This window comes from Berghia stephanieae, chromosome 5, assembly GCF_034508935.2.
Source record: "Berghia stephanieae isolate SIO BIC M18660-M18661 chromosome 5, UCSD_Bste_1.3, whole genome shotgun sequence".
Classification (NCBI taxonomy): domain Eukaryota; kingdom Metazoa; phylum Mollusca; class Gastropoda; order Nudibranchia; family Aeolidiidae; genus Berghia; species Berghia stephanieae.
In genome coordinates this window covers 6,483,583-6,496,082 of record NC_088364.1, presented here as the reverse complement: position 1 = coordinate 6,496,082, position 12,500 = coordinate 6,483,583, and the positions used below count along the sequence as shown (strand labels likewise).

At 39.0% G+C, this 12,500-nt stretch overlaps 1 protein-coding gene across 1 annotated transcript in view; it reads left to right on the top strand.

Annotated features, from left to right (window-relative positions):
• LOC144972310 (polycystin-1-like protein 2) overlaps nt 1-12,500 on the top strand; it is a 43,277-nt gene that overhangs the window by 17,310 nt on the left and 13,467 nt on the right. The window contains exons 10-17 of the mRNA XM_078913398.1: nt 1,695-1,937; nt 3,058-3,287; nt 4,965-5,075; nt 6,503-6,609; nt 7,996-8,031; nt 8,489-8,524; nt 10,535-10,647; nt 11,176-11,275. Of these exons, the coding sequence (XP_078769524.1) occupies nt 1,695-1,937; nt 3,058-3,287; nt 4,965-5,075; nt 6,503-6,609; nt 7,996-8,031; nt 8,489-8,524; nt 10,535-10,647; nt 11,176-11,275 (976 nt within the window). The remainder of the gene's footprint in view (nt 1-1,694; nt 1,938-3,057; nt 3,288-4,964; nt 5,076-6,502; nt 6,610-7,995; nt 8,032-8,488; nt 8,525-10,534; nt 10,648-11,175; nt 11,276-12,500) is intronic.

Sequence of the window (12,500 nt, the reverse complement as noted above, 5' to 3'; positions counted from 1 at the left end):
ATAACGGTATTCTTTAGTGGTGGCCGGCATTGTGTATGAACACAGCACACTTGGAAAATAACGGTATTCTTTAGTGATGTCCGGCATTGTGTATGAACACAGCACACTTGGAAAATAACGGTATTCTTTAGTGGTGTCCAGCATTGTGTATGAACACAGCACACTTGGAAAATAACGGTATTCTTTAGTGATGTCCGGCATTGTGTATGAACACAGCACACTTGGAAAATAACGGTATTCTTTAGTGGTGTCCGGCATTGTGTATGAACATAGCACACTTGGAAAATAACGGTATTCTTTAGTGATGTCCGGCATTGTGTATGAACACAGCACACTTGGAAAATAACGGTATTCTTTAGTGGTGTCCAGCATTGTGTATGAACACAGCACACTTGGAAAATAACGGTATTCTTTAGTGATGTCCGGCATTGTGTATGAACACAGCACACTTGGAAAATAACGGTATTCTTTAGTGGTGTCCGGCATTGTGTATGAACACAGCACACTTGGAAAATAACGGTATTCTTTAGTGGTGTCCGGCATTGTGTATGAACACAGCACACTTGGAAAATAACGATTTTCTTTAGTGGTGTCCACTAGTGTGTATGAACACTTTGAAGAAGCTCACATCGATACAACAGTTTAAAAGACATGATAATAGGGACAATATATGAGATCTAATACCTGCCTAGCAACAGCTCTTCCGGTTCCTCGCTCAAAAGAAGCATTCAAGCTCTACTACGGGCACAGTTGCTTTTTAAGAAAATTAAATTGATCGAAGTTTTCTTTGTTAGATAGTTCAAAATGCTATGCACTTAATTGTCGACATCGTTTTACCATGTTAAAAAAACTCTCTGTTTTGTATCATTAGAATTTTTAGTTTTGAATATGTTGTACTTTGTAGACATCTTTCATATGGGGTCTCATTGTAGGTGCCCGGATGGTACTTGACTTTCATGAAATGTCAAAATATTCACCTTGATAGATTTCTCGTGGAATCTTCTGACCCCTCTATGAAAATTCCATTTTGTCTGACTTTTGCTTTGGTACTTTTAAACTCAGATCTACAACTTTTTCCATTTCATTTCAATTTTTAGTGGCGCTGAAATGATCTAAAAGTCTTGCAAACGCCGTAACACCACAAAAAATTATCAGTTGTCCAGGGTACGGTCTTTGCTTGGTACCCGAAAAGTACCGAGTTCGATCACCCGCCGCTGCGCTCTGTGGCCTTGAGCAAGTCACCTCGCCCGAGCACAATTTGCGCCGCTTCACCGCGGCTGACGCTTGGGTTATTCCAGTCTTCACTGGAGAAAAAATTTCCCCTATGGGGTGATAAAGGGGATTTAATTTATTTATCTTATTTTATTTAGCTTGACTTGAGCATTTATATATCGCAATATCCACTAAACGTGCTCAAAGCGCTTTACAAGGAGTTCCTAGCCAACAGCAAAACTTAACATGTAGAACGAGACATGACTCCTGTTAGGCGATATTGCGAATTTTCTTTCGCACAGAGACAACGCTGTTAAAAGCCAGGTACTCATTTTACACCTGAGTACGGTGAGAGAATGTGAATAAAGAGTGTTTTCCAGAGACTCATCTATGCACTGAGCGAGGCTCCAACCCAGGACCTTCCGATCCGAAAGCGAGTGTCATACCACAAGACCACATAGCCGCATTTACATTTCTTTCAGGCTCCAATCATTGTCCAAGATTCCAGGGAGATCTGGAAAAGCATGTTTGAGGTGACCAAGGACCTGCAAGATTTCAAAGGATCCTACGCCCTGTCCAAGGGGAACTTCCAGATGGCTCTCCAGAAGACAAATCGGAAGAACATTCTGGAAGCTTCGAAGTCTAATGGACAGACTGAGGATGTGATCTCATTTAAGGTGGAAGACGTAGAGATTGATGAAGACTACGATGATGTACATTTTCAGGTGGGTTATTGACTTTGTATAATTATTGTCCTCATCTTTATCAACATCGCTATAATCATCACCATTTCATCATCATCAACATCATCATCATAATCATTATCATTATCATCATCATCATCATCATCACCATCATCATCACCATCATTCACATCTCATCATCATCATCATCATCATCATCACATCATATCACATCATCATCATCATCACATCATCATCATCATCATCATCATCATCATCATCATCATCATCATCATCATCATCATCATCATCATCATCATCATCATCATCATCATCATCATCATCATCATCATCATCATCATCATCATCATCATCATCATCATCATCATCATCCTCATCATCATCATTATCACCATCACCATCATCATCAACTCATCATCATCATCATCATCATCATCATCATCATCATCATCATCATCATCATCATCATCACATCATCACCATCATCATCCATCATCATCAACCTCATCATCATCATCATCATCATCATATCATCATCATCATCTCATCATCATCATTATCACCATCATCACCATCATCATCAACCTCATCATCATCATCATCATCATCATCATCATCATCATCATCATCATCATCATCATCGTCACCATCATCATCATCATCACATCATCACCATCATCATCAACCTCATCATCATCATCATCATCATCATCATCATCATCATCATCATCATCATCATCATCATCATCATCATCATCACCATCATCATCATCACCATCATCATCATCATCATCATCATCATAATTATTATCATTATCATTATCATCATCATCATCATCATTATCATTATCATTATCATCATCATCATCATCATCATCATCATCATCATCATCATCATCATCATCATCATCATCATCATCGTAATTATTATCATTATCATCATCATCACCATCATCATGGAACTGAATGAAATTGATCTATGATTCCATATGACCTGCTAAGAGGATATAAATGAAGCATTAGAAAGAGCATTGAGCATGGCAAATCCGCGGAAATGTGCTATATAAATGATCTTTTTAAAAAAAATAACCAAAAGCCGAAAAAATTGTTTTAAAATTTTAAAAATCAACAATATCCACAGGTGGTCAAAACTAAAAATATCTTCAGTCACGGCAAAAATTCCAAATACATCACGTCCGATATCATCATCGCGTCCTTGGAGACGGAAGACCGGAAGTTGTCTATGATTGGTCCATCCGTTCGTCACGTGGTCCCAGACAACTGTGAAACCGACGAAGCTCTTGAACTGATCACCCCAACCTTCATAGACGGAGACGCAGCCCAGCTTTTCTATCACCAATTTGAACTCAGGTTAGAGAAATTCCAAATTGAAAAAAAAAAAAATAGACTATATAGATAGTATGAAGTTGACGTCACTGAGGTCTTTGTTATTGCTTTTTGCCATCTGCGATTATGAGTAATTCTCACTAAACTGTATTAACCAGACTATAAACGTTCATGGTTACACATAGTTTTGTGTGTTGGTCCGTTATACTTTCGGATGGCAATGTTGGCTTCTTAGCCAAGCGCATACTATCTACACTATAGAGCAATAAGCACAATCCCCATGCACAACTTAACGCTTTACAGGAGATCCAATACCGATAACAGCAATTAACATGTAGGACGAGACAAGAAGCCTCGTAAGCGATATAATACTTTCTCTCCCCCCCCCCCTTTTTTTTCGACCGAAACCAGACTATAAACGGCCAGATACTTATTTTACACCTGAGTGCGATGAGAGAATATGCGTAAAGAACATTTTCCATTCTTTATTATGTAATAATAATAATTTTTTATGGGATACCCCTCTGAAGCGCATCATGGACGGTGCCTCCATTTCGAGCCAAAATAAGTCCCTGCAACCCTTGTACGCAGCTTCCCTGACTACGGACAGAGATGCATATGATGGAAGTCGATTGGACGAATCACATACACTCCTCTCAACTAGGTGAGAAGTTGCCAGGCTTCTCCACCATTAAGAGGAGACACTGGGAGGCAGCGAATCGGCTTCGGTCGAGGCCCTGCCTCACGGCAAAATCGCTTCATCAGTGGAGACTTTCCACCTGTATTACATATACCCGATGTGGGATAGAACCCGAAACCGCAGAGCATCTAGTTGAACGGTGTGTTGTGACAAAGCTTCCGGGTGGGTTTGCAACGGTGCACGAGTGCGGTGTAGAATAAGCTGATTGGGTCGATCGTCATATCATAATAGTGGGAGCAACATTAGAAGCTGCAGCCCTGATAAAGACTGCGTTCCTTCCTTGGCTCCAAATATCGTCCAACCTGCAGCATTTCTTTGTCTTTCCACCGTGAGCGCTAGTTATTTTAGAGTCTGTGGCATAATAAAAAGAGTGGTGGAAATTGCTTGCGACCCTTTTTATAAGACGCCAAAAAGTACCTCCTGCAAGATTGTATAAATCCTGCTTCTCGATAACTGGATATTATTAATTATCTCGTCATTCCTCGATCGACATCGTTCCCATTGAGTAAGAGGCGACGACTCGTGTTTTTATTATTTTGTTTTGGTCATAGACCCCCCCCCCCTCCCCCTTGTTTCTAATGTTTTCTTTCTTTAACCTTCTCAACCCTAACACCGACTATATCCGTAGCCCAGGTTACTTTTACCCCATGCCTATTTATTAGATTTTTTAAATTATAGGCATAGTATCAAAGCTTATGTTTTTCAATTTTTACATGTTAATGGTAGTTGAATAAAACTATCTATGTACATGCTCATTTTTAATACTTGTTGCCAATTTTTGAAAAGTAGCAAAAATCTCTAGGATTGAATGAGTTAAATTGTGTTTCTCTTTTTTTCTGGGTTTCTTTTTTTTTTTGTTTTTTTCTTGTTAGTGTTTTCTGTCTTTAAAAAATGTTTTATTTGTTTATAATATATTTTGTAAGCGCCTTAGAGCATGTGTTCATGGAATTTGCACGCTATACAAGTGATTTATTGTAAGTTAACTTGACATAACTCCTCAGCAATCCCCATGCCAAAGTATGCCTGAAGCTCCGCCCAACCAATGACGTCATCGTGTATCGTCTGTACGCCAAGGTGGGATCTGAACCAAACGATCTGAGCTATGACTACAGGTAAGGTGTTATGTTTGTGTGTGGGGGGTTTGGGGGGTGGGGGAGTGGGTGTGTGGGAGGGAGTGAGTGTGTGTGTGTGGGGGGGGGGGGTAGGGTGTTGGTTTGTGTGCGTGTGTGGAGTGGGTGGGTGTGAGGGACGGGTGTGTGTTGGGGGAGTGGGTGTGTGGGGGAAGTGGTGGCTGTGTGTGTGTGTGTGTGGGGGGGGGGGGGGTCTGTGAGTGGAGTGGATGTGTGTGTGTGGGGGGGGGGGGGTAGTTGGTTTGTGTGCGTGTGTGGATTGGGTATGTGTAGGGAGTTGGTGGGTGTGGGGGATGGGTGTGTGTAGGGGTGTGTGGGGGGAAGTGGCTGCTACTCATAAAATGGCTGGCTAAAAACAAACAACAAAGAGCTGTGTGACGTCAATTCCGTTCATTCTATATCAATCGGACTATAAACGTTTATGATTACATAGTAGTTTGTGTCTTAGTACGTTATATCCGGCTGGAATATGTGACCCTCCGTCTCAAAACGGTATTATGTCGGGATGATTCAGACCCCAAAAAGTGAATTTAGAGATAGATTGATGAGAAATTGGAGCTTAGAAGATTTTGCAATGCAAGAAATAGTCTTTATACTACACCATAACGTACAGAAAATTAAACCCAAGTTGGATATTTGTGGCTATGAATTCAATTTCCCTTACCGAGTGGATCCCGACATAATACCGATTCGATACGGTGGGTCACATATATTGTTAGTATTTTACATAGGCATAGCATCAATTGGCTTCTACAGTCATGACGTCACTTCACTCGTAATGACGCATAGTAACTTAGTAACTGGCTCTAAACTATCGGAACAATGGCGGACGCCCTTATGAAATATTTCTCCGACGAGCATAAAAGCGTATCCAGAGGAAAATAAAACAAACATAAATCTGATCATGTTTTGACTCTTACACATTCTGATCACAAGACATATGAAAAGTTCTAGCCAGCATGAAGAATAAAAAGTTCCGATTTTCTTTGTTTAGAACCACGATGGCCGCCGTTGATGGGCGACGTGACATCAGACTATTGAATCCAATTGTCAAGTTTTTATAATTATCGTATTATCTTAAAATAGTCCTTCCGAGCCATGAGGCCCATGGAGCCGGAGTTTATCCCGGATTCTATATCGTGAAACGGACAATAGCAATTGCTTGCTACCCTTTGGATAGGACGCTAGTCTGTCGCAAAGTACTTTCCGCCAGGTCTAACAGACCCAACTACTCAATCACCGCTGGGTGGATATTGGGGTCAGAAAAAAAAATAATCTCGATTGCACACGGGAACGACCTTTGCGTGTGAAGCGAGTGCTCTACCAACTGAGCAATTGGGAACCATGTCGTATTATCTTAACTGTTCTTATACTTTATTTCCTCTACATTTCATCTTGGAAACTTGAAGTGTTGTGATATCCAGACGCCTGACGGCTGTTTGCGAGGAGGTGTGTATTCCGGCGGGCAAACTGAAGGGCACTGGAAGAACTTACATCGGATTACGCCCATTCATATGTAAGTTGTTTTTTTTTTTTATCTTTTAAATTTTAACCCTCTCCATACCAACTACTTGAAGGGTGTGAAGTGGCCGAGTGGTTAAGACCCTGATTCGGTGTCCTGGTTTCGAGTTCCTCTTCAAGCACTTTATTTTTTTTTGTGGGGTTTTTTTTTCTGTAGCAGGCAAGATTAGTAACCCTCAAGTTGCTCACTTTGGACAACATGGGTGATTCCTGTTGACATCAGACATAATAGTATTGTTTGATGGATTATCTATATTCCTTCATGGAATGCCTAGGCAACGGTATCTCACTGTGACAACATAGGTGATTCCTGTTGACAACAGACATATTATTGTTTGATGGGTTATCTATATTCCTTCATGAAATGCCTAGGCGATGGTTTCTAATGCAGTCGTGGCGGAAGGGTGTAATTTAATTAATTAATTTTTTTTTTTACCTACTACAGAAAAATCGACATATTATTCGTTATGACGTAGTGAACATTTGTCTTTTTCAGACTTGTTTTGTATATCACAACATTGTTTGAAGAAAATTTTAATATAATTTTTAAGAGGAGGGGGTCCCGATAGCTCAGTTGATAGAGCACTCGCTTCACATAATGTGGTCTTGTAGTATGTCACTCGCCTTCCGACTGGAATTTCCAGGGATCGAGTCCCGCTCTGAGCGCGGCGCATAGTTGAGACTCTTTTCTCATATTCTCTCACTGTACTCAGGTGTAAAACGAGTACCTGGCTGTTAACAGCGTTGTCTCTGACGAAAAGAAAATGGTATTATCTCCTAACAGGCGAACATCTCGTCATAAATGTTAAGTATTGCTGTTGGCTTGGGACTCTTTGTAAAACGCTTTGGACACGTTTAGTGGTTATTGCTCTATATAAATGCTCAAGTGTTTTAATTGATGTAATAGAAATATTGGTTGCGAAGTGGCCGAGTGGTTAAGGCATTGCACTGTGATCCGGAAGGTCCCGGGTTCGAGCTCCGCTTCAGGCACTTTCGTTGTTTTTCCTTGGGCAAGATTAGTAACCCCCAATTTGCTCACTTGGACAACATGGTTGATTACTGTTGACATCAGACATCCTGTTTGATGAATTATCTATATTCCTTCGTGGAATGCCTAAGCGACGATATCTTATGATGTCGTGGCGGAAGGAGGTAATTAATATTAGTATCATAATGAGGATAGCCTCACTGGGGTCATTTTTTCGTTTTCGTGTTAATTGTTGCCATTGGCTTGACAATCCATGAAAAGCGCTTTGAGCCTAATTAATGGATGTTGTTGCTTTATGTAAAAGCTCCAGTTTTAACAAATATAACACACTAATGATGACAATGTTATAATTATAACACATTAATGATGACAATGTTATAATTTTCTCATCAGATGAGACACAGAGGACCAGAAGGAAAAAACGATCAGGTGAATATTTGTGCCAATGCATGACGTAATCAGTCCGAAGGTTAAAATTTTGTATTTGCATTTATTTATATTTTTTTTTCATTTTCTGAAAACATTTGCTCCCCAGAGTATTTTAATCTTTATTTGAAGTTAATCGGGTGATTTTTCATGAAGGTATAGTCAGATGTATGGGAAAGGTATCCTGCAACTTTTCTCAAGTTTCATCCTTTTTCAGCTTGACTAGCTATAAAAAATAATTAGAGGTGAAATTAAGCTTTGATATTTCTCGAAGATGTACAAAAAGGGTTGATTTAATCCTTTATGACAAGAAATCATTTTTGATGAAAACTGATCTTCTAGTTAAAACTTGGCAATGTCTCAGTTGAAACCTTTTCACCATCCACTGATTTTATCATTGACTGTAACATTTAACAAATATAACACACTAATGATGACAATGTTATAATTTTCTCATCAGTTGAGACACGGGGGAGCAGAAGGAAAAAACGATCAGGTAAATAGATTGCGTAAACCTGCCTGTTATTACAAATATTTCGTAGAATAGCGAAATTTCGGTTCCAATAATTTCAAAAATTCATGAGCATCTCAAAGTCATTAAAACTTATTGGAATGAAAGATTGGTACAGACTGCATTATAGTGTCGAGGATTTTGAAATGTTATTGAATCCTTATGAGAGTACATATGTGCATTTAACCCTCTCCTTACCAACCACAGAAAAATCGTCACATTCGTTACGATCCAACCAGCACTTTTATCATTCAGATTTCTTTTGCAAATCACACAATTTAAAGAAAAATAGCCATAAAAACGTGACACTGTGTTGCAGAGTTCACTGTGCTGATCAATATTATGCATAGAATGTATTTGTTGCTTTTTATTTCTGTTTCAGTAAGAAAAAAAATTTTTGTGTTGGGTTGGTGTGAAATTGTTGGAAAAATCTGAAAATGGCTGGTAAGGAAAGGGTTAATATATGTGCGCCTATGTGGTCTAGAGGTTTGACACTCGCTTTCGGATCGGAAGGTCCTGGGTTCGAGCCTCGCTCAGCGCAATGGTTGAGTTCTAGGAAAGGACTCAGTCAACGTATTTAGGTGTAAAATGAGTACCTGGCGGTTAACAACGTTGTCTCTGTCCGAAAAATTGCAATATCGCCTAACAGGCGCCATGTCTTGTTCTACATGTTAAGTGTTGGTGTTATTATTTATTTGCTTTTTAAAAAAAGTTTTTTATTTACATTGTTGATGTTTTTAGGAACTGCGAAATTTTTGATATTCAAGTAGGCAGGTCTATGTAAAGCGCTTAGAGCCTGTGAAAATGGTTGTAAAGCGCTATATAATGGCATTTATTATTATTATTATCATTATTATTATTATTATTATTACTATTATTACTATTATTATATTATTATTATTATTATTATTATTATTATTATTATTATTATTATATTATTATTATTATTTATTATTTATTATTACTATTATTATATTATTATTATTATTATTATTATTATTATTATTATTATTATTATTATTATTATTATTATTATTATTATTATTATTATTATTATTATTATTTTACGTATTTACTTTAAATGACGTAAGATTAATTTTATTTTAATGTCCTGCGAGATTTGTCCTTTCACGCATTTGTGGTTGCGTACGTGCGCGCGCATGTGTGTGTGTGTGTGTGTGTGCGCGCGTGTGTGTGTGAGTGTGTGTGTGCAAGTTTGTTTGCGTGTGTCGAAATTTATGTAACACGCTCTATGAATTATCAACATCACGCCAATTACGTAAATTGAGTTTTGTATGGTTTAAGACAATTTCCAAATTTCCCCGCATGACAAAAATGATAGAAAATGGCAGTACCATGACCAGTAATAAATGTGACCCATCGTCTCAAAACGGTATCATGTCGGGATAAACAAGATGCTGATAGGTCAATTTTAAGCTTAACTGGTGAAGAAAACGAAATTTCGGTTTTCAGCATTTAAAAATTCCATTTTTTCTTCTACCATAATCCATACACGTACTCAACACAAGTCTGATGATTTTGGTCATAGATTCTATTCTCAGCACTTCGATCATCCCTACTAAATACCGTTTTGAGGCGGCGGTCACAAATTTTAACCAGTTAACTGCCGTACTCTGAAAAAATAAAACATGTATTAAAATTGTATTATTAAAATATTAAAATAGAAAACTCACCCTTCAAATATCGATCGATTTAAATGATCCTCCTCTTGGCAAAAACTCTCAAACCTGGAACTTCGCGAAGTCCCGGGTTTCAGAGTTTTTGCCAAGATGAAGAGGATCATTTAAATCGATATATTTATGAAGGACGAGTTTTCTATTAAGTGTTTAAGAGGCGAGAGAATGGAAACGGGGGGAATTCTGCACATGTTACTATAATGAGTGCACTTGGGCAACCTAAAATGAGATTTTGAAGGCGTTCGTTGCACTCGACGAACTGAATTGGCAAATCCCTATTGTTCTGACATCTCCCCAGCAACTCAAGTGACCTCTGACCCCTTAGTATCCCCCTACAAGTTAGGGATAACTGTTGTCGCATGTTACAGCTGGGATGACGACGAAGTGGACTGGATCGCCAGCAAATGTGTGGTAAGAACTAGCTCTATGTCTTGTGTGTATGTGTGTGTGTGAGAGAGAGTGGGAGTGAGAGAGAGAGAGAGAGTGAGAGAGAGAGAGAGGGAAAGAGAGAGAGGGAGAGAGAGAGAGAGAGAGATGAGGGGGGGGGGGGGGTTGTGTGTCTTTCTGTGTGTGTCTGTGTGTAATTATCTGTGTATTTCTATGTGTTTGTGTGTTGTGTTTTGTGAATTTGTGTCTTGTGTATGTCTGTGTGTTGTGTTGTGTGTTAGCGTGTGTTTGTGTGGATACTGCGCAATGTATAATTTCATTTATTTTTTTTCACAACACTTAATATTTCTCTGGCCGTGGCATCCATTGTCCATTTTTGATTTGTGATCTACAAACATTCAACATGTCTTTGTTCTCCTGGATTTATCTTGACTTTTTTCAAAACACACACCAACGTACACACACCTTAGAAAGGCACACACATAAGAAACACACACACACACACAGATTCAACCAATGCCTTATGATAACTTCAAATTTTCTTCCTTTTAGATGAGTCGTAACGGAAGTGACGTAACATGCCGGTGTGACATGTCCAAGGAACTCATTTCCGGTCTGTACTTCAAAACAGTCCCTAATCGTATTCACTTTGGTACGTTATCCACCCAACACAAATTGATGTTACCTAATATAGTGTCGAGTTTTAAAATTGTTCCGTACAACATATGTTAAATTTTTGGCAACAAGCACAGAATTACTAATGGCAAATTTAAACATTATAAAACTATTTTTAAATAGATTGATAAAGGAGTAACTTGCCCGTTGACTCAAATGGTTATTTAAAAAATCTGCAATGGCACAATGATCGGTCCTCAATTTGACGAAGGGAATGGGATTCAATAGTCTGATGTCACGTCCGCCCAGCAACGAGCAGCTTGGTTGTAAACAAAGAAAATCGGTACTTTTTATTCTTCATGCTGGCTAGAACTTTTTCACATGTCATGTGATCAGAATGTATAAAAGTCAAAATATCAAGATCAGATTTATCCTCTAGATACACGTTTATGCTCGTTGGAAAAGTATTTTATAAAGGGGTCAGCCATTGTTCCATAGTTTAGAACCAGTTACTAAGTTACTATACGTCATTACGAGGGAAGTGGCGTCACGACTGTTGAAGCCTATTGCTTCTGGCTGCTCTGATGCCAGATACATTTGCGCGCACCTGCAGATTTTAAAACAGGACCGATTTTAACGTTGATGGCTTAGAAGGTTGTTCTTGATCCATGTTAATTTCTATTAATAGTATAATTGTGTCATTTATCCAAGGCACCGTTTTCATTAAGTTAGGTGTACAGACTCAGGCAGCCGTTCTGTCAAACTTTATTGGTATCTACCGGGGCTCGTCACCAGCGTATTATCTCTCAAACCTCGTTGAACCGTATAACCCACAGCGATCGCTTCGATCAACGAACGACCTCAAATTGAAAACACCCCGCTGTCGAGTGAAGGCTGGTGAACGCGCCTTTCAGCATTCTGGTCCAAGGTTGTGGAATTTACTACCACTAGAGATACGTTCTTCGTCTTCACTAGAGGAATTCAAGCGTCGATTGAAGACATTCTTATTCCGACAGGCTTTCTTTTGATTATGTGTATAATTAGCGTTGTTCGTGTACTGTGTTAGGGCTTAATGATTAAGTTAATCTATGTTATGCGCCCAGAGCCCTCCTGATGAAGGGATGTTTGGCGCACTAGAAATCTATACCATTATCTACCAACTGTTTGTGCTCCTGGCTTAGTATGTGTGTGTGTGTGTGTGTGTGTGTGTGAGAGAGAGAGAGAGAGAGAGAGAGAGAGAGAGAGAGAGAGAGAGAGAGAGA